Here is a 25,965-nt window from a genome sequence, read left to right on the forward strand (position 1 = left end):
ATGACAGCTCCCGATAAGTCCGTTTGTCTTCCCGTACCATAGTTGTTTTTTATCCAGTGCCTAGTTGCATTCCGTTTCCCTAGTCTCTGACGTAGCGTACCGTTCGACTGGAACAGCATGAATAAGAACTAAAATGCAAGACGTATCTCACTCACACACAAGGTATTTGAAGTCTCCCTTGCTGTTATGCATTCTGCACAAACATTACCCTGCTCTGTCTCCTAGGTGTTTTCGGGCTTAGACGCGAGTCAAGGAGTTGTGCTAATCTTTGATAAATACGGCCATCCCTATGGCTGGATGATTGACTTACATTCTAACCTCCGGCCTATCTTTTTTCTTCGTTGTATTATTTACTAATCCTGCCCTCGACTGCCAGGATCTGCAGACCAATGTTCTGCTCTTTCGACGTATGCTTGTCTTAAGATCACACCAACTTCCTCTCGACATTGCTCTATAAACTGTGAATATCCGTCATAGGGACTCAAAGTTGTATTCTGATCGTGATCGATCTTTTAGAGCAGTTGAGATCATGGAGCTCGCCAACCACTCATATCAAGAAGGAGCTGTAGTTGATGGAGGGGATCACTCGCCAGATGTCACAATACCAAGGCTGCCAAGAAGGTCGAGCCTTACGAACACCTTCTCCTATCCTATACTGGATGAGCATGAGCACCTACGTCGCCATGAGTCAGATAATAGACGATCATCACTGACGTCGAATGGCTCTATGCCAGGAATGACAGACTCATCCGACTCGGAGACTTCATTCGACGAGGATTATAACACATCAGCTAGTGAACTCTGGGATAGCTTTTGGCCCGATAGTGTAGCTGGTCCTGGAGAACAATATCCCGTGCTTCTGCGAGCGTCACAGACGCCGCATTGCCTACCTAAGGGTTTTTCGAAACGCGAATCTAATGAGACGGGTGAGACGGATGATACAATTGCTGTATCAAAGCCAGAGGCATCCTCCCAGAAGGTTACAGGTTCATGCGAGACTTCTGCCACTCAGACGTCGCCTCCACGTCCGGTGACGAGAAATGGCTCGCCCACGTATTCCATCTATCCCAAGCAGAAGCCGAATAGTATTTTGCGACATCCACTCCCTCCACGAACTTCATCGCTAGTTGCAGCTCCTCTTTCATCTCCTCGGCGGCAATTTCTAAAACCAGCCAAGTCGATTGTGAACCTCAAGCCTAGCAAATCGCACCACAACCTCCAACCTAATCACGCTATTCCTCCTATATCTAGGATGCCGATGGCACCTGCGTCTGCAAATTCTGTTCCTGTATCACCAATTTACCCCCCACCTTCGCCCCCAAGGGCTCTGCGCCCGACGTCTTCAGCTTTCAGCCTGCGCGATAAAAACAGCTCGTTCAGCCGCGTGCAGCACAATTCAGCGATGCCCTTATCGCCTCTTAGCTCACCAGCAATGACGCCAACGACGGAATTTCAACCTGCTTCGCGGCCAGAAGTTGAACCTTACATTTCAGTGTTTGAGTTTGATTCAGATCACGAGTCGTACATGGGGAGCAACAGTTTTACGAAGCGCATTGCCCGTGGGTTCCACAAGAAGAGTGCGAGCGAGAAACGCAGTAGTGGACGACGCGGGAGCGAAGACTCGGAAGCCCACGGCTCGGACAAAGAGAAGCGCAAACGTGGAGGTAGCTTGGGTCGCATTTTAGGACTAAAGAGTCGCTAAGCATTTTTCATACACATCAAAGCAGAAAAACGCCAACATCACTGTATCACCTACTTATGTTTCCCCCCCTTTTTTTGTATCCATCTAGAGGTTATCCGGGAACAGTCTGCCTGCTTTTTCAATGCTCTACACGAGCTTTTTAAACGTCATTTTCTTTGTTATTATCACACTTCCCGACTTCTACGAACTCGTACGAGGATGTTCACGAAGCACACAGCGGCCGATGAGATGAAAGGCGCATACGACCAACACGCCAAAAGTGGTACGAGAGGGGTATGAGAGGTACGATACTGGAGACTACGAATCTTGTCACGTTACATATGTTGATTAGAGCATACAACTCGCTCGGGCGAGGGGGCGCAAAAAAAGGGGGGTAAAGGAAAACAGCACACGGGGGGTTTGTACGATCCCTCACTTCCGGTATCGCTACGATAATGACCACGATGGCGACAGCGATGAAAAAAGGGGTACGACGGTGATCACGAGGGCGTTTCCACATTCAATATCATTCAAAACTCAAGTCTAGTGATTCCATTTCATTTCTATCTAATCCACACGATCAACGAAGCTCTCTCTCTCTCTCTCTCTCCTTGTTTACTTGCATTCCATTATTATTACTCTGTGTACAATACTACCACTTTTATTTTTCTAAACCATGTGGGATGTCTGAGACATCAAATTTACCTTACTTTACCTACTACGTAACCTAGGTAGTTTACATATAAACAAGCATCACGTACATGCTATGCTAATTTACCGCTTTGTCTGATTACGAGCTTGTCCGAGGTTATATTTAGGTTGGGAATATTGCAGTAATTAGTCCCGTCCTGTTGGATAGACAGACCTGCCAGACAAGACATACATATGTCGGTAGCCAATGGTCTCTGCATTGCCGTTTTCCCCGGATAAACGGCTTGCTGCTTGCTTTACTGTGTAGGTACCTAGGTAGTTCAAGTAAATCAGTATTCTAGAATTTCGATAATCTGTAAATGGTGCATATAACTAACCTAGTTCGTAGAGTATCTAATATATATATTTGTCTTGTTGCTAAAGTAAATATTTACTTGCCCAGCCTATCATCGTCTCCTTCCTATAAATTCATCATTTCTTTATGCCAGGTAAGGTACCTAGGTAGGTACCTATTTATTAAAACACCCGTTTCGCCGTCATCAACCGCATAATACCAAGATCGATACCGACGTAGTGGCAAGTAAACAACGACCCGAAATTGGAATTTACACAGCTACCCACCCACAATCGCTCGATCACGAGCCGATGAACCGCACCGTTGGATTTTCGCTGGTGCGCCGGGACCAGCCTGCATTTTTTCCTCTCTTTCGTTTTCGTTTTCTCTTCCTCTCCCTTGTTTGAACCTCCCTCCCTACCTACCTACCTAGGTAGGTATTGCCGGGGTAACTTGACGGGGCCTGTCTATTTGTCCGTGTTGATAGTCGTACTAACGGGTACGATGTTATTTACCAACTAGGTGTCTGGTATGGGGTTTATTGGTTTATGTATATCATGCCTGCACCCAATATATATACCTATCTACCATCAACTGGCTATATAACCTAATATGTCTAATCCGCTTACTCTTGCATAGCCACATGGAGAGGCGTATATACATGTGTTAGGTTGGTTATTTATAGTTTACCTATGCTTAGACCGAGATCATATAGATACTATTGCGCTATCGTCGTGGACAACGGCGCTATATCCACTAACCTAGCTAGTTGGTGAACCGCGATGGTTATGTGATTGCTATTGAATAGATAGTATCTGTCTACGGAGATTAAACATAAATATTCTGGGGACGACGTCTTCTACACACGTAATCCTCTACTCGAGCAATAGCATCGCGTAGTCACTTGGAGATACTCCTCGCATATCAGAAGCAAATATTCACAAGTTGATACAACATAACTCAAACAAAGTAGCTCTCAGTTCCAGAACTCCCGACTTCATTTCTAGTAGTCGCCTATGCAATTTCCTGAAAAAAGGTATCTCTCAACAACAAGGTGTATCAATCTTGTCTTCATCTCGTGGAATCGTAAAATAGGCCTTCCATCACTTCCAAAGGCCTCATCATTCACCGTTCACCATTCAACATTCACCTCGCGGCCAACTGGCCCGCTATCCACAACTTCTTTTTAAACCCCGTAACCATAATCTGTAATCCGTGATCCATAATCCATAATCCGTAAATCCATTAGCCGTAAACACCATGATGTCCGTGATCCCATTACTCCATACTCTGCATACAGCGTATCAATCTGTCGTCATTAAATCCGTTGGTAAAATGGATTGGTAGTTGAACGAAAATAAGAAATATGTACAAGCTAAATAGCAAAATAATATGTAATATGTAAAAGCCGCTACAACCTAGCGCTTGAACAGTGAACTGCTATTATGAGGCAGAGGCGCCGAAATAAGCTGGCCTCTAGCTCTCTTGTCGTAAGCGCGCAGTTTCTTCGGATTGACGGTGTACTTGCTGTAGCGCTTGATGCCGAGTCGTTCGTCGTTATTTCGGCCGGCGCTAAGAGCCCATCGGCCCTGTCTGTGCCAGTCCTTACCGATATCAAGCTTCCCGGCGAGGTCATGGGACTCCAAGACCATGTGCAAGTCGAACGCCTCGTCTGTACGCAGCTGTTCGTCGCAACAAAAGCTAATGATCTCGGCTAGGCAGGTGACGGCATGAGGGAGGCAGAACTGTTGCCTCTTAGGCACCAAGCAGATGAGCCCGCCTACGTAGAGGAATAGGAGGGCAAGAATAATGGCGAAAGCAGGTACATTGGGATACATGCGTGCTCCTCCGGAGGGAGGAGTTAGGGCCATGAACAGTCCACCAGCCAAGACAGGTAGAAGGGCAAAAAAGACGGATAGAAAAGACACAACGGCTACTCGCCAATGCTTGTTCTTCAAAGCCTTGTAAGTCGACTCGAAAGGGAGACAGGTGGAGTAGTCCAAGAGGAGCGAGGTCTCCGCTCGTGAACCTTCCGGGCGTGCAAGCTCACCCCACGGGGTTAGGATCCGCAATGTTAGGTCTAGAGACTGAAACATGAGGAATAGGATGAGTCCGAGGAGCGAAGGGACAAAGGAATAGACGAAGTTGGCTGCCGAAAATGCGCCTGTGACAGGAGCAGGGCTTATTTGAGGGAGGAACCCGTTGCGTATATCCGTGGCAGGGACAAACGATACGATGATCAAAGCGAGCAGAAGAATCGAAGATGCAACGGCAAAGAAAATGATCTGACCATCTCGAAAGCACCACGGAAGGTAGTGGTAACGGATACTAGGGCTCAGGGGTTGCTCGCCAGCCTCTAAGGGGGCTTCTTGTTGACTGGTCCATCCTGGATTATCCATCTTTTCAGTTATAATATCTTCAGCGCCGGTCGATACTCCCATGCCGTACCACGTTCCGACTTTTGGTGCTTCAGGGCAGAACCAAAATCCAAGCCTCTCAGCAGTTCCACCCAGTTTTTGCCACATGCTTTCCCGCGTTGTTGCCGTTTCGAGCCCGCGGTATCGATGCAACGAATTGCTTTGGGATATGAGGAAAATGATATCTGCTAAAGTTCGAAGACTCCAGGGTCGCATCATCCCGGTTGTTCGCCGATGCCAGAACACCACCATCACGACCAGTGCTAGTAGAAAGGACACATATAGTGCCACCAACGTCCACGCTACACCCTGTACTGTTGCCCAGGTCCAAGTCCCGTCCACGAAAATGACAGTGAAGAGACTGCTTTGCAGCGGGATTGTGAAGTTCAAAAGCCAAACATTAAATATGGGTATCCAAATATTCCAGCTCCCAACGAGTTGGGGCCAGAGAAACGACTTGGGGAATAAAGGCAAAAATACAGCATCTCGTCGTTCATTACGATTATCCGCGGCCATGTTAGAAAATGGCAAGACCCAGAACGCAGCATTAATAACACATTGGGCATATATTAGGATAATTATCGCCAATAGCTGGGGCAGCATTCGGAAAAGGAAGTATTGGCCACCGTAGATTGTACCGGCGTATGGCGTTAGACCGTTGCGGCCCATGGAGTAGACAGCGCAGAACACGAGAGCCGCAACCATCAATAAGCACAGCATTCCCAAAAGCAACAGCGATTGCGACCGTAGGACCCAAGGCTTCAGTGTTAGGGGTGCTTGATACTGTAGGGCTTTTCCACAATGGTGTAATCCCGTCTCGGAATCGATCAGTAGATCTGACCGGGGCTGCCAGTGGTCTAAATTTCGTGGTAGGGGAAGCTTTTCGTCCGGCGGTCTATTTTCTAGTTTGAGGCGCTCATCGTGTGTTTGAGGAATGGGTCTAATACGAGCTTTAAAAGCTTCATTTTCGTCGGTAGTATCCGGAATTACGTCCCAAAGAGGTTGACTTGCTAGTTCTGCTCGACGCTGCCGCTCCGGCCATCCCTGACGTAAATCCTCTGCAGTGGTATTCGGGGGCAGAGCAATAACACGAGGGCCTGGAACTATGGGCCATTGCTGAGGATCATTGTTGCCTCTGGTCGCTTGCGGAGGTAATTGTACCGAGGGCGGTCTGAAGGGGCTCGGGACCGCAGTTGGTGTAAAGTGATACGGTGGTCGGGCTGATTCATCACTGCTAGAGGAAGGGTATCCTGATTCATCTCGATCTCGAGTAAGGGCATCTAAAGCGTATTGAATGTAAGGACCATCATCAACTCCGGGGGTAACAACACCGGCAGCTCTTGTGAGATCATCTTTAAAATCATCCGCAGACGTGATATCTCGGAACGTAGCCATAGCCGGATATTGTGGCTGGTCGAAGCGCGCACCCGGGCTTGATATCAGCGAGCGATCGGCATTCTCTGGTACCACTAGCGGGGGCCCGAAAAGTCGGTCCGGGCCATAGATCTCTGACTCGGAGGATTCTGAAGGAGCGGAAGGAGCCGATGGAGGAGTGGGCGCATAGGGTACAACGGTTTGCTGCGAAGATGGAGGCGAAGGCTCTTGAGTAGACGTGCCGGGCCCAGGCCGCGAGTTAAGATGGTGGACGACAGTGACTTGTGACGTTGTTGTCGGGGGAGAGGCGTCAGAATTGGATATGTTGACTCTATAAGAAGGGTTCGGTCCTAAGAAAACAAGAGTAAGCTAAAGAGAAATGATGTAAGAATAAGAATAAGCATATAAGTAGGTTGGCATACGATTTAGTTCGACGTAGTCGGGGCCGTAGTTGTGGGAACTCATGCTTCGTCCTGTCGGTTTGTCGTGCTAAAGGCGATAGCGACAATTCCGCTTGGACAAGTTGACCAATTGTTTGTTCAGTAGTACGAGTAGCACGAGTTGGTGTTTCTTAGGTAGAGATAGACGGAAGAGTACATTAGGAGAGATACAAAGTCTGAAATATGGTTGGAGGTTGGGCCATCTCATCCTGCATATCGAGAGGCTGGTTTGCAGTGAGGTTGGGCAGCCCCAGCCACCGCCGGACGAAGCCCATAACTAGACGAAACCATAGATTATAGATATATATCTATGTAAATGGACCGATGAATGTAAAATATTATATTATACTAGATGCGTCTTATATCATTTTTCCTATATAAAAAAGAATATCTGGTGAACTATAACTCATAAATGAGACTTGTAATAGTGATTGTATGTGTAGAAAAGAATTGGATACTAACGGTGGGGGGCAGTGGAACAGGGGTATAAGAGTGGGAACCTTGGAACTGCTAGCAAAGCTTGGCCCATTTACAAAAGCTTGTGTGGGGCATTTTGGCTTGGCAGCTACCTCTTAGCAACTTAGCCAGCACTTGACAGCTTACATCACCCAGATGTATTTCTTCACCTTTACCTATTGGTTCATGCTTCAATTCTCTTCTTTAACTCCTATAAACACCCACTTCCTGTCGCGCTGTCATACTCTTACAAAACCAGGAACAGCCTAGGACAAGTCAGATCTAAAGAGGTCTCGTAGGAACGATTAACGACTATCGAGTATCAATATACATGATACAGAATTAGATCACGATAGCTTGATCTACGGATAATCATGCATGCTCGATAGGGATGTATAAATCCTGCAAGCCACTTGCGCCACCGCGAACGCCGACATACACCAATAAGTGAGATGAATCCCAACTTCAAATATAATATATAGCATAACTATACGGCTCAAACTCACTGGCGGCCGGTTCTGCAGTCACAATTTTGACTATATGAGTATTCGATTATGTCACAGCGACGTATTTGATGCTTCAATTTCCTCCCTTGGCATGAGCTTATGTGTCGAGGGAGTTCTAATATTAATTTATGCGAAGGCTTAGGGAACTTTAAACCGAAGAGTGTATAAAAGCCACACCAGGATGTTATGAGCCATCGGGACCTAACAATGAATACTTGTTATGTGTCTCGCCTAAGACTTGAAGAAATCTCTCGTCGTAATGAGACTCAAAAAATCTGATCTGATTTCAATACCATTAAGGAGAATTCTTTGTCAGGCATGCGGCAGGGCCTTCATATAACAATACGTTCTGAGGAACTGTTAATATCCCTCGCCAAATCTCGATCTTTCCTGCGATGGAATGGATATACAGGGGAAAACGTGTGTTTGGAGATGGACCTCCCTCTCTGGCTTCGTTATAGCTAGGCTCCCTGAGACAGTGCGATTCCAACAGGGATATCTCAGCACTGATAACATTACCTGTCTTAGAAAGATGTGCCCTTCGCATCGCAAGACCACCGCAATATGGTATTTTCCTTATTTTATGAGCTGATTAGATCGTCACTACAGGGGCGCCATGGTCTGGGGGAGACTGGAGCATGTCTGATTTCCCCTTGAAATTTGGTGTACCAACATAACATAACAGATACGTATATAATAAGCAGGCGATCCCGTAATGTCATGGTTATAATATCTTCACCACAAAGGCAATTGGCAAGGAGCTGAACTATAGAGCAGCAGCGAAGGAAGCTCTTTAGTACAAATATAGCAGCTCTAAGATAAGTTGATCAGCTAGTCTACCGCCAATATGTGGAACCAAGTCGTTCTCGCGGCTCTCATCCCGGCTATGATGGCCAAGCCCATCGCGTAAGTCGCCTTCATATTCCCTTTTGCGATTCGCCGTTTAACAGAACCAGGCCACGAGGAGAAATGACTGGCGTGCAAGAGTCTCATGATTCCCCGGTCTTTGATTCTGCCGTACTTCGCAATAACACATTGATGGCAATCGCCAAGGCTATGGAAGTCGAGAACTCTGATTCGGCTGAGGAGGGGACATCACAGAACAGCCAAATGACCCAAGTCGAGCGTCGACAGATTAGCCCCAGTCAGTTGTCCGACCTTTCGAACCATGCCGCCTCTACCATCTTCAATGGGGCTTCCGCAGGCGTCATGTCGTGGGCAACTAGCGTTGGCAATGCTATGTCCACCGGCCACCCTCTTGTGCCCCGCGCTGGGAAAGGGAGAAAAGCGAAAGCGACTTCAACCCCTACCCCTACTCCTACTCCTTCGGCTTCTGGTACTGCTACAGCTTCGAATTCTGCCCACCCCACTGCATCTAACAACTGTAACTGCATCAGTGCCTGCGCCGACGAGGATGGAAAGGCTACTCAGATGCAGTGCATGAAGAAATGTTCAGCAGACTGCGATGGCGACGATGACAAGAAGAAGGATAGCGATATTCTTGGCGGTCTTGGAAAGTCTCTCTTAGGAAGCCTCGGTGGGAGGAGTATCCCGGCGCCACCTCCCATGCCTCCCCATCGCAAGTTCACCCACCCACGTCCAGCCAAGACCGTACATGAAGCTGCCGGTGCCGAGTTCGAGGACTTTGACGCTTGCATGAACAGCTGCAAGACTCACAACTGCAAGCACTCTGAGGTCGGACTCGCCATTTCGCAGTGCGGCGATACCTCATGTGAAGACGCATGCGCCAAGTTCAAGTCGTCCAAGTCTAGGTACAGCAAGAGCATTCAGAAGAAGCATATTCGCCCTGTTGCCGACCGCGTGAAGGCCGATACACCACTTCCTAAGCCGAAGAAGCCTGTAGCAGCCGCCACGCACAATGAGGCCTTCGAGAACTGCATGAAGAAATGCCAGAGCCATAACTGTCAACACTCCGAAGTTGGAATCTCTATTTCTCAGTGTGGTGATACCTCGTGTATGGAGTCGTGCGCCAAGTACAAGGAAGGACAGGCTATGATCATCACCAGGCAAGCCAGACAGCCTGGAAAGACTGGCGACGTACCCGACGTGGCTGACGTGCCTGATGTCCCCACTGTCGCTACAGTTCCTGAAGTACCTCCTACACCCGAGGTCGCCGAGGTCCCTGTCGTCGCCGCCGTCCCTGAAGTTCCCGAAGTCAAAGGGGGACCCATCAAGGCTGCTACCCCTGCCTCTGCCCCTGTTCCCGCTCCCGCTACCCACGGCGCACCCAAGCACCACGGTCTCGCCCCCGGCCACGAATCCGTACCCGTCAAAGGCGTAGCCCAAGAAGGCGAGTACGAGGCCTGCCTCAAGGAATGCAAAACGCACAATTGCCAAAAATCCGGCGTCGGCCTCGACATCGAGCAATGCGGCGACACCTCCTGCGTCGACGCCTGCGCGTCTCTCAAAGAGTCCGCCCACGCCGGCGTCAGCGCGCACAAAGTCAAAGTCCCCTCCGCGCCCGGCCGTTTAGCAGACCACCCCGGGCCTGACCCCCCGGTCGTCAAGACGGTGCCTGAGGCCGGCGCGCACGAGAGCAAGGAGTTCCAGGACTGCGTCAAGCAGTGCAAGACGCATAACTGCCAGAAGGCTGATATCGGGCTCGAGGTCTCGCAGTGTGGGGACACGTCGTGTTCGGAGTCGTGTGCCCATCTCAAGGAGGGTAAGGCGGCGCATATTGCTGGTGCGCCGAGGGCTATGGATACCGCTGCAGCAGAGATGACGACTGTGGCGGCGCCTGGTTTAACACCTATGTCGGTTTCTGCTTAGGTTTAGGGGTATTGGTAGAGTTTTACTTCTTTTGTATTTGGTCTATTACTACCGTTGCCAATTTGCTCTTTTTTGGGAAAAGAACCGAAAATTAACATGGAAGGGAGCATTGGTCGCCGGAAATGCTTTGTATAATAGCAGGGCATAATGGGGCCTAAATCTTCAGTGTGTTCTTATGACTGGAAGACTCCACTATCTCAGGTTACGAACTGCTGCGAAATTTCCTATTCTATATCTTGTAAGATTTTGTTCAATCTAGGTATCAAATAAGGGGGTGGGATTTCATTTTATAAAGCTTAATCGCATTTTCTACGATTTTATCTCGCATTGTAACATGAGTGAGGGATATGCAGGTACCTATGCAATTATTTCTCACTGCCTAGACGTCCGAGAAATGTCCAGGTTACTTTTGCTGCGTGTCTCGCGCCTTAAATTTTAATCTCATATGCGCCCACGCCCACCTCAGCTCTGCAAAGCCTCCTCAAGCGTCTTCCCAGTCAACCTCCTAAACACCTCGGCGTACCTCTCCCCAGTCGCCCTGAGCACATCCTCCGGCACCTCGACGCCGTCCTTCCCCTTGAGCCCGTTCTCCGTAAGCCAGTTGCGCAAGAACTGCTTATCGAAGCTCTCCTGGTCGCGGCCCGGCTCGTACGTGTCCTTGGGCCACATGCGCGACGAGTCGGACGTCAGCACCTCGTCGACGAGCACGACCTCGTCGGCGGCCTCGTCCAGGCCAAACTCGAACTTGGTGTCAGCGATGATGATGCTGCGCTCGGCGGCGTACTCCTGGCCCGCGCGGAAGACGCGCAGCGCGAGGTCCTCGATCCGCGACGCGTACTGGTCGCCGACGATGGCCGCGGCCTGGGCGCGGGATATGTTCTCGTCGTGCTGGCCCAGCGGCGCCTTGGTGCTCGGCGTGTAGATGGGCCCGCCGGGGATGGCGTCGCACTCGCGCAGGCCGGGGGGCAGGGGGGTCCCGTGGACGGAGCCGTGGGCCTGGTATTCCTTCCAGGCGCTGCCGGTGATGTAGCCGCGGACGATGGCCTCGATGGGGAAGACGGCGAGCTTGCGGACCTGCATGCTGCGGGTGCGGATGACCTGGGCCTCGGCGGGGGTGACGGCGGGCGGGACGTCGGTGGTGAGGAAGTGTGTTTTTAGGCCGGGGACTCTTTGCGACAGGACGTTGAACCAGTGGGCGGATTGGAGGGTGAGCAGGGCGCCTTTGTTGGGCACGCCGTTCTTCATGACGACGTCGTAGGCGGAGATGCGGTCCGTGGTTACGAATAGCAGGGTGTTGTCGTCGACGGTGTATAGGTCGCGGACCTTGCCCGTGGCGAGCTTGGGGAGTGACGTCAGAGTCACTTCTGTGAGGACGTTGTTGGAAGCCATATTCGCTTCTCTCTTTTTTTTCCTTTCCTTTTTGCTAGCTTTAATCCTTAGATTCTCGGATACCTTATAAGGTAGGTAACCTATATATATCTACGAGATCCGGATTGGCGATGCGCTCAACGTATGATAATTGATAATGTGGTGGTGGTGGTGGTGGTGGTGGTGGTGGTAGGTAACTTAAATCTTGTAAGTCGATTAAATGAGCGAATTGATTGGTGCGCTGTTTTCGTCGTTACCCTAGACGAAGCGTTTTCTCGAAAACTTTTGCTTGAACTATTTTGGATCGGAGCAAATCGGCGTCTTTTTTCATAAAGTCAGTGTGACTACTTATGGATATGGGATATGGAAATTTAAATTCTATTAAGCGGTTATATATGATTTTTTCTTAATTGCATCTTGTTAGATATATAATCTTATAGAATAGGCAAGTAATAATAATATTATCGAACATGTTGTTGTTTGATGAAAAATGATGAAAAAGTCGAGGTTGTTATCTCCCACATAATCAATCGTACAGCTTCATTAGCGTCGCAAACATGTGCAGGTATCCATGTACTCTTAATATACCTACCTACGTACAGAGGTAGGCACATTAGTAAAGTATTTAGACTTTACCTTTACAATGTTTCAAATACCTACATAGATCCCGTCAACTTAGGTGCTTACCTAAATTAAGACTTAAAGTATGTCTTCTAATGTATATCCTCATCACTCGACACCGTAACTACCTACCTACCTACATAGCTTTTAAATAGGGGTATTCATACAACCATTCTCAACAACCAAACACCACATATATGCTATCCCATCCTATTGGGTATAAATAATGGTATCTATGCTATAAAAAACAATAACAGCCACCCTCCCCAAATGCTTAATTAGCAAATGGATATATCTTCCACCTTACACACTCCCCCTTCAACCCGCTCCTGTATCTCCCGCCCTGTAACCCAATGCACGTACGCCTCGCCTATGACTTGAAATCTCCCCTTACCGATCTCAACCCCCTTCTCCTCAACTCCGTCGCCGACCCCATCACCGCCAACTCTTCTCAAAAGCAGCGGGGCATCACACCCGCCCACCACAGCCAAAACATCCCCCTCCCTAGCCGCAGCCGGCACCAGTCCCAAGAACCCCGTGCTGGTAACTACCAATCTCCTCCACCCCAGCGCCCGCATAGCCTGCGTCAGTGCCTCCCGATGCGCCATCGTAACCCTCAATATCTTAGGCCGAGCCCGCGCCGACTCCTTTACCCTCCTCCCGATATCCGCGCTCCTACTTAGGTCGCGCACCAGGGAATCCAGCGTCCACCCATCAAAGAGCTGGAGCGCGCGATTGCGCTGGTAGAAGTCCTTCAGGCCGAAGATATTGTTATCGATGCCGTTGATGCCCATGTCCCAGATCGTGGGGTGCATTACTGCAGTAGCTAGGGACGGGTTGTCGAGGTCCGGGTTTTCGCTGTCGCTGGCATTGTCGCTCTTGGATTCGAAATCCCCAGTTAGTGTCCGTGCCAGAGCCTCCCGCGTCGCGGCACGATCACCGTACGCGCTTTTGGGGGGCTCGGGCGCGCTGCGGGGGTACGACTTATCGGATTCGGTGGCGTGGCAGGCGCTGAGGGTGGTAATCGTGTCAAACACGACGCCCTTGACGATAAGCACGTTATCATCTGTGATGCGCGGCGTTGTGGGTGGGAGCGCCAGAAGGGATAAGGACCGAGTGCGGTCAAGGAACGGCTGCGCGGGGTTCCGCGGACACGACCAGCAGATGACCCACGACGGCAAGCCGTGCTCGCAGCCGCGGTGCACGACGCGGTGGTCGTGGATGAGTTTCGGCGAGCGCGGGCGGGAGAAGTGCGTGCTTTTGTAGTACCGAGTACCGATCGCCGGGATAGGGCTGTTCACAAGTCGGAGACCGTTTACGTTGCCGCTTGCGAGGAGACGTGCCGAGAAGAGGATGAAAGTCTCGGGTGCCGTGCGGTTGTAGTCCGGAATGAGCTGGATGGTGTTTGCGATCTGCGGTAGACCGAGGATACCGTAGACCCGATCGCGTTCGTCAGTGGCGTTAGCTTCGCGGCTGACGAGTAGACAGTCGTATACGCCGTTGTGCAGTGCTGATAAATCTAGATCGAAGAACTTGAGCGCTGTTATCGCGATCGGCCGCTCCCACAGCTTCTCTGAGATCCCGTACGTGTCTTCGGCTACGAAATTCCATCTCTGGTGGGTTTTACTCGACCCTTTTGCGGCGAAGATTATATACTGGCCTAGCGCGTCGCCGTCTGCCTTCATCACCCTCAAGGCGTTGAAGATATCTTTTAGCAAGATGGAGCTATTGCCACAAATAACAGGTGAGTTTCGAGACCCCAGGACAACTTCTTGGATAATCCAAAGCCTACGCCAGTACGGCCTAGCAAGGAGGTGGTAGATCGCATTCAGCACGGCTTTCCGTATGCGCAAGCTCGTGTGCGCATGTTTCCACTGCATAAATGGCAACCGGACGACATAAAACTCAACATGCTTATACAGTTTATCCAAGACATCTTCATCCTCCGAATGGAGACTCATGTACCTGAGCGCCAGCGTCGCTAGATCGCTGCGGTTCTCGTCAGGGCCGAGCCAAATGACGACGTGCCACGCGGCCTGGTATATATCCTTCATTTTGGCGACCTGGGCAGAGCGCTCGTCTAGATCCTCTTGGTTGATACATAGCGCATCGACCCAGAGTAAAAAGCCTTGTTGTATGCGACTGTGGTGTCGTAGCTCTCGTAGAGCACCCTCGAGACTAGCTGTGACGGAGACGGGTATGCCGTCGACGATTATCTCGCGCCTTATGGATTGGTCGCCCCAGACGTAAGATAAGGCGACGAAATCACCCCAGGTGTATCGCCAGGGTAGACTAGCTTCTTCATCCTGGCTTGGGTTCCACGCTGTTACCGTACGATCTCCGACCTTTGGTGGGCTTTCCCTAAGACAACTGGGTCCCTCGAAGTAAGGCACTACTGGTAAATTGGCCAGCGGAGTCATGCGTTCTACCAAGCTCTTCTCAAAGAGCTCGTTGAATCCCGTCGGCTGTGATGTCTTGGATTGGCTATCAACAGCAGTGTCCACGCTCACCGGCCAAGTACCATTAGACCCCTTCGTCGCATTCCCGGCATTGGCAATCACATCAGCCTCTCCAAGCGCAACATGCACGATTTCGCAGTGCACCGGCCCCGTAGCGTGAACGGGATCATCCACCGGCGTCAGGAGTCGAATGACACGAATATCATGCTGGCCAAGCAGCGGCCTATACTGTAATTTCTGCTGCATTTTCTAATTTTCTCCGTTCAAAGTCCGTCGTTAAACACCAAAGGAAAAAAAAAGAGAGAGAGAACGAATGAGTTTCGGCAGCGATTCATTATTAATTATATGAGGACTCGTCAGCTCTCGCATAATGCAAACGCGTTTCGTAACGAGGGCAGCATAGGTCAGTCTATGTATGTACTATGTAGTATGTATGGGTTGAAATCCCACTCTAGACCAAAACAAGTTGGTTTCCTTGCGCATCGGACCGGGGCCGCTTTCAGCTGTTGCTATTAATATGCCGAAGTCATCTCCAAAAGTACGCTTTGACTACCTAGCTAAGTAATCTGCTCCGACTCTGATGTTCATTATATGGAACTCTTATACTACATATGTGCCTTTATATGTAACTCATCTACGGTACCGAGCGAGTATATTGTCGTCACATGTAAGTGTTAATGAGCCGGTCGCACTATGTGTCTCGAGCTTCGTCCTAGGTGAGCCCCACGATCAGCAAATAGCCATCTATTTATATATAAAAAATATCATTTTCAAGTGCCTTAATGTTACATCTTTCCATTTACCTACACAAATTCTTCCCCTGTCCAATCCGGCTTCTATCCATCTCCACTAACCTCCTACTCCTACCCATATGTACAATGGATTTTCTCAACCACCCACCTGAAGACCCTGCCAAAGGGTGGTGAGATCACTGGGAAGTGGATCGTGGAGAAGCGTAGGGAAGAACGGAAACGGAGGGCGGACTCAGGCAAGGAGGAAGAGGAAGCAGATGAGTAGCTGCCGCTGTGAGAGAGCCTTTCTCAACCAATAGTATATTGATTCCTATATAGAACAAATACTTTCCGGTAAGCCACAGATACCCAGTATGATAGACGATTTAATAGACCAACCAGCTCATGTAAATCGATAGTATCTTTATTTCAAGAGTCTACATTATTTATCTACATTATTTATGATGAAAAACTGGTCTGGCTACGCTTACCTTCATGCAAGATATCTCAGAGCAAGCTATGAATTCCGTGACAGCGTGAGGAATACGCTATAATATCAACAGGGGCATAACGACAAACCTCATGAGGATAGTCACTAGACTACCCAAATTTTTACGGTAAAAGCAGAAGTAGAAGAAGAAGAGTAGTGAAATAGAGGTGAGTCCAAACGAGCGACCACCTACTAAGGCCGAGTCAATGCTCAAGGCAAAATTTGGAAAGAAAAAAGAAAAAAAAAACACATCCAAAAACCTGAACGCCAAAACAAAACCAAGTGCCAAACCCAAACGCCAAACCAGAAACCAAGAACCAACCCAAAAACCAAACCTAAAACTCCACATGAAAACAGTCCAACACAAAGCAAACAAAACAAAATCCAAATCCAATGACCTTCTCCCAATAATACCCCTCGCAACACCATAATACCCAGACCCCTATACTCCCGCGGTTTTGCAGTTCCCAGAAACGAATGACCCATAGGTGAGTAGGATGAGAAAGGAATGTAGATCAAATGAACCAAAGAGGAATTGTGTTGAATATAGAGATGGGCATATGAAGGGAAAGGTAGAAAAGGGAGAAGAAGGGAGAGGGGAACGAAAAGGGATGATGACCAAGGTAGAAAGGGGATGGAATGGGTAAAGGGGAACGAACAGAGTGATGAGAAGGAGAGAATGCAAACGAGTGAAACAGTTTACAAGAAACATCCGGTCATCTGCGACAACTTATACAAGAAAGAGAAAGAAGGGATATCCAAAAAAACACAACATATGGGCACTGCAAAACCGCCTCACTAATATATCACCGAACCGAGTACTCGACCGACCGACCGACCGAAAAGAAAGACTATGTCGCAAAAGAAAGCCAAGCATAAGCCAGCCCCGCGCCGACAGCCGCAGCCGCGACGCCAACACAGGCAAGAGACTTCCAACCAAAACCGGATCCTCTTGCTGGCGCTTCCGCAGGCCTTGGCCGCTCCAGGGCGAAAGCCGATGGGAGCTGACGTCTGGCGAAGAAGTGCTGAGAAGGAGAAGACGGAGCAGAAGTAGAAGCCGAACCCGAAGCCGAAGCAGGAGAAGAAATAGAAGCAGGTGCAGGTGCAGGTGCAGGTGCAGCAGTAGATGATGCACGGAGGTCTTGCATGATCTGCTGGATAGAACGAGCGTATTGGTTCGCAACGTCGGAGTTGTACGAGCCATACGAGTCTGCATGAGCGTCGGGACTCTCGAAAGAGTCTTCGTGAGCAGGTAGAGCAGAAGTAGTTTCAGGGGCAGCAGCGGGTTTAGCAGCAGACGATGCACGAAGATCGCGCATAATCTGTTGGATCGAGCCAGCATACTTGTTCGCCACGTCGGAGTTATAGGAACCAAAAGAATTTGAACGAGTGTCCTGACTCTCGAAAGAGTCATCATGAGCGGGCGAAGCAGGGGTTGGTTCAGCAACAGGCTCAGCAGCAGCAGATGGTGCGCGAAGATCCCGCAAAATCTGCTGGATAGAACCAGCGTACTGGAGAGCAACGTCCGAGTTGTAAGAGCCGTAAGAGTCCGAATGGGTGGTTGGGCTCTTAGGAGGGCTATCGTGAATAGGTGAGGCAGCAGTAGGAACAGGAGAAGGAGTTGGAACAGGAGCCGGAGCAGCAGTAGATGGCGCGCGAAGATCTTGCATGATCTGCTGAATGGAGCGAGCGTACTGGTTGGCAACGTCTGAGTTGTAAGAGGCAAAAGAGCCTGAGTTTGAATGAGCGGTTGATCCCTCGAAAGAGCTCTCGTGAGCATATGTCTCCTTCGCCTTCGCCACCATCTCCCTCAACTCCTTCTCCTCCTGCTCTTCCTTCTCCTTCTCCTTCTCCGCTTGCCACCGTTGGCGATCACTGTCGCTTTCGACGTAAAGCTGAAGAAGAGAAGATAGTCCGGAAGAGTGGGCAGGTTCTGGGGAGGGTTCGCGGAGAGGCTTCGGGGAATCTAAAGGGATGTATACATCCGAAATGGATTCGGAAAGAGGGGACATGGTCGGCTGGTTGCGTCTCCTTGCTGCCCATTCCTTGCGCTCTTCTTCGCCTTCGTTAAACATTTGGAGGACGTGTGGCGGCCAAGGACGGCTATTCACGTCTACCCAAGAAGAGAATTCCGAAGATAACGTCGAGTCTGAACGAGCTTGTGCTGAGCGAGTGCCTGTTGAACGAGTATGTTTTGAATGAGTGGATGCTTCCGAAGAAAATGACGATGCGATCTCGACTTCTTCGTAGCGAACGGTGTCAGCTGTGAGGCTGCTGCCGGGCTGCTGTTCCAACAACAGCTTTTCCAACTTCTTCATTGCCTCCAACTTCGCCCTGATGTGTGGTGGAAGAGCGGCGAGAGGATTGTGAATGGGCCAATCGGTAGTCTGGTACGTGACATCTTCGATTTCCCGGGATGGAGAGTCCCAATCAGACCAAGTCCAATTGTAACGGTCGATCTCGGGCTTGAACATGCGAGGTGACCAGTGTAGGGGTTTGTCGTTTAAGTCTGGGTTTTTGAAAGGAGTGTGAACCAGAGGCGAACTCTTGATGCTGGGTTCCGGGTTTGCCTCTACAATAGCGCGTTTAGGCGTTACTGTTTTAGCAATAGGTAGATCAGCGATAGGAGCTTTCGTCCTCTTTTCGTGTGTCGAGTCAGTAGCAACTGGCTTTGCTTTTGCTTGGCCAGTTTGTCTGCCGAGTCGTGCCTTTTTAGCTAAAGTAGCTTTGTCGTTTGGGAAGTTTTTCGGAATACGAACGACTCGCAAGCCGTTCTTCATTCTAGATGCTATACGAGGAGACAGGTTAGCTTAATAATAGAAAGAGGTAAAAGAGATATGCAATGAACTAGGGAAAGGGGCTAATATGAAATAGCAAAATAGGGGAAGAAGTTTGACGGCAACTGAAAGAGATAAAGAGAAACGAAGAGATACTTACGAGTTACTTGATGACCACACCACTTTGCCGGGAGCAACATCTTTACTCTGTCACATCCGGGACATAGTGTTTTGGGCTTAGGTGGAGGGTTAGTACCACGGCGGGCTCCCCGTCTCTGATCACGGGCACGCATGGAAACTAGAAGCTTCGAAAGGGGAGAGGGAGGTGCTTTTGAGTTAGGAGAGGAGAAAGGAGAGACGACGGGAGAGGGAGGGGAAGGAGTAGCGGGGAAAGGAGCAAGAGGAGAGAAAGGGGAACGGATAGGAGAGAAGATGGGAGAGCGGACGGGAGTAGGGTTGTAGGGTATAGTAGGGGTAGGAGGAGTAGCAGGGGTGATGGGTGACCAGGAAAAGCGAGGAAGAGGAGACGGTGTTGAGGGAAAGGGAGGGATGTTGGTGTGGGACCTAGTTAACCCACGACTGAGAACAGCCGATGCTTTGGTAGGAGTGACTGGTGGCATTGCAGATGAGAGATGTATTAGAGTTGTGTAGTGTTGCAGTGTTGCAGTTTTGTGCGAAGAGCTATGTGAAAGGTGAAGTGCGAAGTGAAGAGAGTTGTTAAAGGGAGGAGAGAACGAGCTACAGTCTATAGCGAGACGCGCTTTTATACTTTCACGTCACGTATAGGCTAGGGGCATTCTTATAAGCCGCAATTCCTAACTTCTCACCTGATAGTAGCATTATCAAAAGTGTAATATATGGCCTTGATACAACTCTGCTAGGGTCTTAAACGGATATAAGAACAGTTATTGCTGCTTATATACATATCTGTATAAGCGAACTTGACGAGGAGAACGGCGTTGGCCATCGATTGTGGGATTCTTCGAGGAGGTTGTAAATTAAAAACTATATGATGGTGTAGCGACATATTGGTTCAATTATATTGGAAAGTCATAGGAGAACCATAGCCTTTTCTGTGGAGTAGTTGATGAAAAGGTCATCTGGGTGAGGCTAGAGGATCGCGAGGGCCGTTTGTCGAAGTCTCTGGCTCGGCCGATCTGCGATAACTCAACAGCGTGCGTCTGTAATGACATCAAACTTTGGATAATAGTTATTCAGAGCCCTTAGGACCAACTGACGGTGTAACATGCTCGTATGATGATGTGCTCGTGGCGGGTCGGATAGGGGTCTTTCGCGCAGAACTCGATGATTATGGATGGAACTATCAGACATTCGAGCCGAAATAGAGCTTATAACTACTATGAGAATCTTCAGAATCACTTAGAGCGACTACTAGCTGATAATGAGAGAAGTATAGTAACTGCGTCTTGATGATATCTGCCTGTTAGGTGACCACCCTCTGGTCCTACGGGCAACAACTTCCCGAGCCTCACAAACTGGCATCAACCCACAACGCCGGTAGCTCTTTCTATTCTAATAGCATAATGGTATTGCGTGCGTATTTTACGTACATAGTTCTCCGCGTGTATAAGGAAGGAATCCATTGAAAGGCGAAGGGCTAAATTCGTTTCCTATTCCACATATGGCCTTCCCTGGATGGAATTGATATTAGTAATTCTTGAGCAGAGGCATACTTAGAATCTAGGAGAGCCGAAGACAAGATAAGGAGGCTATAACGCGGAGCTTGTGCATGTATTAGGCATGCAATCAACCCAGACGAAGACACCGCAATACGTAGGCAGAGCACATCTCTGGCTGTCAGCTATCTATAAGCAAGCCCGCTCCCCTTGGAATTATTATTAATTTAATAATGTTTCTCGAGATATCCATCAGCCCAACCGTCAGTCGTCCAAGACTTGCACCGAATTGTTCTCTAGCTGGCGTCTCTCGAATCGGGCTTCTGCCGCCTGACGCATAACATCCTCAGAGTTCAACTTGTCCGCTGCCGCCGTCGCCGTCTCCTTAATCAGGGTTCGAACCGCACTCATTAGTAACTTATACCATCCGTTATGCGATTTGCAGCGCTTCTTTTCGCACATGCCGCGCGTGGCCGGGTCTCCTTGCAAATCGGGATCGAGGGGCGTATCGAGTTTCCCTGCTTTGAAAGTCGCTTGGCCCTCGGGGGTCTCTAGCCATTCCGCGAACTGGTAACGAACCGAGACCGTGTCGAGTCGCCAATCGTAACCACAGCTGTCCTTGGCGAATTTACTTGCTTCTATAGCAAGCTGCCGACGGTGGTTGGCCCAATCTATGAGCTGCATCATCTTCTTATACTGTACAATTTCATTGCCAAGCGCGAGACGTTCGGCAGCAGAGCTCTTCAAAAACGCTTGCTCCTCATCACTAAGAACGCCCGGTTGGGTAGGGAGACCGTTAGCCCAAAGGCCGTCTACGTTGCCTGAATAATAAGTCAGCACACATAAAGATGACTAGAGGTAGAAAACAAGACTAGGAAAGAAACTATGAACATACCAAAGGGTTGATCACCAAGTTTCCAGCCGCCATTTTCGATAGTACTAACAAGAAGACCGACGAAATCTTCCTGGGTAAGGACTTCAATAGCCTTTTCGGAGGCGGCTTTGGTTGGCAGCGTATTGATCAAGGAGGACCACCAGAGGTCGCAGTGATCATTGCAGCAGAAAGCACTTCTTTCTTTAGGATTCTTATTGTATAGGCGAGCAGCGGTTTTGCAGCCTGTAAAGGAGCAAGTCTTCCTGTACTTGGTATAGTTGAGCTTGCCATCGGTACAGTTAGGACAGACGAAACGCTCGACCAACTTTTCGCCAACCTCTTTATCGAGGTTGACGCATTCTCCATGGAACCAATCTTCACAGACATCACAACTTATCATCCATCTGTGGTCGTCTGGTCCACGGCAGATACAATAGGGGCCGTTGTCAGTCTCATCGTCGGAGCTACCGTCTTGGGCGCCATTCGCGGGGCCAGTTGACGAGGGGTCCTTTTTGGAGGTCTTGGATTTGGGGATCCTAGACTTTCTAGGACCTTTCTTGGCCGCGGTTCCCTTCTTCTTGGATGCAGGCCTCATCTTGTTGGAGCCAGCCTGGGAGGGAGGGGGAGAGGAATTTGGTTGGGTATCATCAGGGTCTGGTTTGAATTGAGGTGTATTTGTTTGGACCAGGTGATGCAGTGAATCAGCAGACCGAGGGTGCGCGTCACTGTTTCCATTGGCAACCTTCCCACCCAAGCCGTTGCCGAGATGCGAATTAGTACCTCCCATCTCAACATCTTCACTGGATATCGCATCCGCCGTTATGCGAGGATCCGCCATTATGAAGAATATGACTGGTTAATCCCCAACCCGTACTAGGGGAGCCAAAAGAATAAAAAAATTCACCACTGATCTACCACGGAGGGAACTTTGACCACTGATACAAGAGTAAAATTAATATAAGGACACTTTTCTTTAGGGATCTCACTTATGAAGACCAACACCTTCGAACTTTGATGAGGCTAGCATTTTCTGTCGAGATGGAATTGATTTTTTCGCTTCAAATATTTTAGAGGTGAAGGGACAAATAATGAACTAAACAATTGGTGATTCCTCGTGAAGTCTTTTGGGTATATCAGAATAAGATGAGCGCTGCGACTTGTGAAGACAATGTTTAACAAGGGGAAGCCATAGGCAGGTCTTAAGAAGTATGGATGTACAATACATGTAAACAGATACGCTAATTGGAGGCTGGTACTGAATGTGGCAGTGTGGCGTTTAGATTACCGTTATCGAACATCCGATAATGACAGTATTCGCACAGTATGGGAGTACACAACCCCTTTTACATACAAGCCACTACGCTGCCAAGAAATCAGGGGTAAGGGGGTCCATAACTCGCGGATACGAAACTTCTACTCGACAAGGAAACAAAAGATGACGAATAGCCTCTACAAAAACCACGGGAACGATTAGACGGTATCTAGTCTTTAGTCCAGACTAATAAGATAGGCAATGTCTAGTTTATGGGTGACCTGGTAGGCCACGGGAAATACTCGTATCACTTATAAGACATCGTCAAAAGCATGCCGTGAAACTGCTTGTAATTATGTGGTACGGGGATTGGACATCCCGTCCATGATGCTAAAGGCACCACAATATCAACTAATGATAAATCACCCAATGTGATTAAAACTTTCTATACGGCACGAAGGCCGAACACCCACCCTCCAACCGCTCACACTACTCTATACCACGAGGAGAATACCTCGTAGTAAAACTGACCGGCCGCTGACTTCGCAAGCACAGCGCTGTCTACTTCATCGTACGCGGCGGTAAGTTCAATTCCGCACACGCTTTCAAGGTAATCCTTGTCGCCCGCAGTGGGCTGGCTATAAATTCAAGGTACTCCGTTAGCAGATCAAAATCACAATAAATAACAGCAGATATTAGGCTAACTTACTAGCCCTCCTTCTTCCACCTCCAGAGGAACTCGGCTGCCGCCTCTAGATAAGTAGTGCCGTTTTGGCGAGCATTTTTGTGTTGGTCCCTACGTTTCTTAAAGAAACGCGTGTCGGCGGTGTTGAACCGCTTCTCCATCTCATTGCGCCCCAATGAGGGGAGGATCTTGTTTCCCCACATTGCCTCATATTTCTTGAGGGGCTATTAGTGAAGATATTAGTAAGCTTTTATCTATACGAAAATAATTAAGAAAATTTGTTTCTTACGCCGGCGGGGGGTTGCAGGGGCTGTACGGCCGGTTGAGCGGCTGGTTGGACTGCCGGTTGGACTGCCGGCTGAACTACTGGTTGGGCTGCGGCCAACGCGGCGGCGGGGTCTACGTCGGGTTCGGCTGCGGGCTCGGCAGCAGGCTCCTCCCCATTGGGCAGACCAGCACGAAGCTCATCAATACCCTCCTGCAGCAACAGGATTGCTTGCTCACGTTCGTATTGGCTTGGGTGTTGTTGCGCCAGGGTCATCTGGAAGTGATACCTGAGCATCTCGACAGCCCGAGCAGCTAGCTCTGGGGTAAAAAGGCCCGAGGCCGGGGGCTCTTCTCGATCCGCCATTCTTATAGAGATGATATTGTTTGAAGTAGGTATTCTCATTTGAAATAAGCTGTATCAGTGAATTTGATCTCAGAAGTAGGCGGTATGATGAAGTTGGGAAAAGGAGGATGGGCGGATGATGGAAGAAATAAATATACAGGAACTTAGGTAGGTACCTAAGGTACTGAAGAAATTTGTGTATCTAGGGGTACAACAGCTTTTCGAGGCAGGAAGGAGTAGTGAAATGTTTGTAAGGCAGGTACAGTTGGAAGTTAGTAAGGTAGGAGCAGCTTAGATAACCCACTGGTAAGGCAGGAGCTTAATGAAAAAATTCGTTAGCTAAGGGTTGAACTACTCTGATTGGAAAACCCTAAAAAATCGTGGCAGGTGGGGACGAACGTAACAAGTATTAGGTATAATCGCCCAGTATACTTGGTGCTTGACAGGTATAGGCGGCGTCTGTCAGTGTTGTCAGGTGGGCGTATACTCCTCAGTAGTATCTTTGGTGAGTTGTATCTTATCTCTAACGATCTAGGCTCTGATGAGCGTGACGTCTTAGGACTTAGAATATGCTGTAGCGTTCTCTTCTGTAACATCTTTACTTGGATATTTGCCTGTAACTATATATACACTATAATCGTACGCACTGTAATTATTAAGGCACGTCCTTCTAAGGCTCCTTTAAAGTCTTAATATATGGGCTTTTAGTGAGTAACGGTAGAATGAGGCTTCGTCTCAAACAATGGAATAGGACTGCTATGTGAGACAGGGAACTATGGGTTAAAATTGAGATATGGGCATATGGCCCCCGATTCAACAATGTCTACAAGATCCCAAGCACACAGTATGTAATTGGCAATATGAAATGCAAATATGCGTTGGATTTGCGTTATGATGCGCTTATAAAGAGTTTAGGTATTAAAGATGTACTCCATATTAGCTTCCGACTTTTTGATAGAGCAATCATAAAAGCTATGGTATGGTTAAGAGACCATCGGTGGCATTTTTAAGTTGCAAAGCAGATTATCATCTCTCGACAACAATTATTGTTTGCATAGGTAACAATTTCTATTTATCTAGTTTATAATTCATATGGAAATGTGGTTATTTAAAGAATATTATATTATATTTGACTTACAAGAGTGTGTGAATGTTATAATGCTAAGGAATAGTGGGTTGGGAGTAAATTCAGGGGTAATTTAAGGTTGGGTATATAAGAGGCACGTAGCACCTTGGAAAAAGGATAGAAGGACATGCGTTAATAGTTCAGTTATATTTATCCTGGGATTCACTTTATGTATTGCATCAATCAAGGGTATTAATCTGCACATACAAGCTACACCAATAACTAGTGGTATTGTAGCAAATAGCCGCCAGCAGGAAGACTGGATTATTTACGTTTTTATAACATTGGGAATCGTGGCAGTAATAAAGTGGATAAGTTCTGGTTATCCCTCAAAAGAGTAGCACACATGGGCCTTGTTTATCAACTTTACAGGGCTGGTAGATATCCCTACCAAGTATTCTTAATGTAAAGCTAACAAGGTATTATTATTGTAAATATCAACATAATACTTAAACATTTACTGTTATGATTAAATCTAAACTAATAGACTACCTCTTGAACTAGCGCGGAACACCTTTAGAATCTGAGATACAAACGCTTAGGCTGTTTGCGGAGAATTTGATAGCCTGTAGGACTATGGTCTGTTTATCAGTAAAGAGGGCAAACATCTATAACTATCAAATATCGTATAGCATGGAGTGAAAGACAGCGGCCTAGCCAGTAGTATGGTTGGCGACTTTATTGAC

General features: G+C 48.6%; 9 protein-coding genes across 9 annotated transcripts; 2 read left to right on the forward strand and 7 right to left on the reverse strand.

The window, feature by feature from the left end:
- On the forward strand, nucleotides 1-1,803 carry F4813DRAFT_41760 (uncharacterized protein). Its single transcript, XM_049248456.1, has 3 exons — nucleotides 1-21; nucleotides 117-162; nucleotides 377-1,803. The coding sequence occupies exon 3, from the start codon at nucleotides 530-532 to the stop codon at nucleotides 1,700-1,702; it is 1,173 nt and encodes a 390-aa protein (XP_049100643.1). The 5' UTR covers nucleotides 1-21; nucleotides 117-162; nucleotides 377-529; the 3' UTR covers nucleotides 1,703-1,803.
- On the reverse strand, nucleotides 1,804-2,323 carry F4813DRAFT_41761 (uncharacterized protein). Its single transcript, XM_049248457.1, has one exon. The coding sequence runs from the start codon at nucleotides 2,199-2,201 to the stop codon at nucleotides 1,905-1,907; it is 297 nt and encodes a 98-aa protein (XP_049100644.1). The 5' UTR covers nucleotides 2,202-2,323; the 3' UTR covers nucleotides 1,804-1,904.
- A 1,126-nt stretch (nucleotides 2,324-3,449) lies between these two features.
- F4813DRAFT_355977 (uncharacterized protein) lies at nucleotides 3,450-7,316 on the reverse strand. The gene is made up of 2 exons (XM_049242926.1): nucleotides 6,880-7,316; nucleotides 3,450-6,807 (listed from the first exon to the last, which is right to left on the reverse strand). Exons 1-2 carry the CDS (start codon nucleotides 6,920-6,922, stop codon nucleotides 4,085-4,087), a joined length of 2,766 nt encoding a protein of 921 aa, XP_049100645.1. The 5' UTR covers nucleotides 6,923-7,316; the 3' UTR covers nucleotides 3,450-4,084.
- A 1,240-nt stretch (nucleotides 7,317-8,556) lies between these two features.
- On the forward strand, nucleotides 8,557-10,880 carry F4813DRAFT_41838 (uncharacterized protein). The gene is made up of 2 exons (XM_049248458.1): nucleotides 8,557-8,765; nucleotides 8,816-10,880. Exons 1-2 carry the CDS (start codon nucleotides 8,707-8,709, stop codon nucleotides 10,647-10,649), a joined length of 1,893 nt encoding a protein of 630 aa, XP_049100646.1. The 5' UTR covers nucleotides 8,557-8,706; the 3' UTR covers nucleotides 10,650-10,880.
- On the reverse strand, nucleotides 10,881-12,506 carry F4813DRAFT_41839 (SAICAR synthetase). The gene has a single exon (XM_049248459.1). The coding sequence runs from the start codon at nucleotides 12,036-12,038 to the stop codon at nucleotides 11,112-11,114; it is 927 nt and encodes a 308-aa protein (XP_049100647.1). The 5' UTR covers nucleotides 12,039-12,506; the 3' UTR covers nucleotides 10,881-11,111.
- A 241-nt stretch (nucleotides 12,507-12,747) lies between these two features.
- Nucleotides 12,748-15,576, reverse strand: F4813DRAFT_355980 (HET-domain-containing protein). Its single transcript, XM_049242927.1, has one exon. It carries the CDS (start codon nucleotides 15,341-15,343, stop codon nucleotides 12,917-12,919), a length of 2,427 nt encoding a protein of 808 aa, XP_049100648.1. The 5' UTR covers nucleotides 15,344-15,576; the 3' UTR covers nucleotides 12,748-12,916.
- Nucleotides 15,577-17,157: 1,581 nt separating this feature from the next.
- F4813DRAFT_395569 (uncharacterized protein) lies at nucleotides 17,158-19,748 on the reverse strand. Its single transcript, XM_049247712.1, has 2 exons — nucleotides 19,256-19,748; nucleotides 17,158-19,106 (listed from the first exon to the last, which is right to left on the reverse strand). The coding sequence occupies exons 1-2, from the start codon at nucleotides 19,713-19,715 to the stop codon at nucleotides 17,170-17,172; spliced, it is 2,397 nt and encodes a 798-aa protein (XP_049100649.1). The 5' UTR covers nucleotides 19,716-19,748; the 3' UTR covers nucleotides 17,158-17,169.
- A 762-nt stretch (nucleotides 19,749-20,510) lies between these two features.
- On the reverse strand, nucleotides 20,511-22,800 carry F4813DRAFT_355985 (uncharacterized protein). The gene is made up of 2 exons (XM_049242928.1): nucleotides 21,628-22,800; nucleotides 20,511-21,553 (listed from the first exon to the last, which is right to left on the reverse strand). Exons 1-2 carry the CDS (start codon nucleotides 22,442-22,444, stop codon nucleotides 20,997-20,999), a joined length of 1,374 nt encoding a protein of 457 aa, XP_049100650.1. The 5' UTR covers nucleotides 22,445-22,800; the 3' UTR covers nucleotides 20,511-20,996.
- Nucleotides 22,801-23,342: 542 nt separating this feature from the next.
- On the reverse strand, nucleotides 23,343-24,384 carry F4813DRAFT_395571 (uncharacterized protein; the record flags this gene model as incomplete). The annotated part of the gene is made up of 3 exons (XM_049247713.1): nucleotides 23,833-24,384; nucleotides 23,568-23,767; nucleotides 23,343-23,496 (listed from the first exon to the last, which is right to left on the reverse strand). The coding sequence occupies exons 1-3, from the start codon at nucleotides 24,211-24,213 to the stop codon at nucleotides 23,343-23,345; spliced, it is 735 nt and encodes a 244-aa protein (XP_049100651.1). The 5' UTR covers nucleotides 24,214-24,384.
- Between the last annotated feature and the right edge of the window lie 1,581 nt (nucleotides 24,385-25,965).

The sequence above is a fragment of the Daldinia decipiens genome, assembly GCF_022478715.1.
Source record: "Daldinia decipiens strain CBS 113046 unplaced genomic scaffold F4813scaffold_12, whole genome shotgun sequence".
NCBI lineage: Eukaryota > Fungi > Ascomycota > Sordariomycetes > Xylariales > Hypoxylaceae > Daldinia > Daldinia decipiens.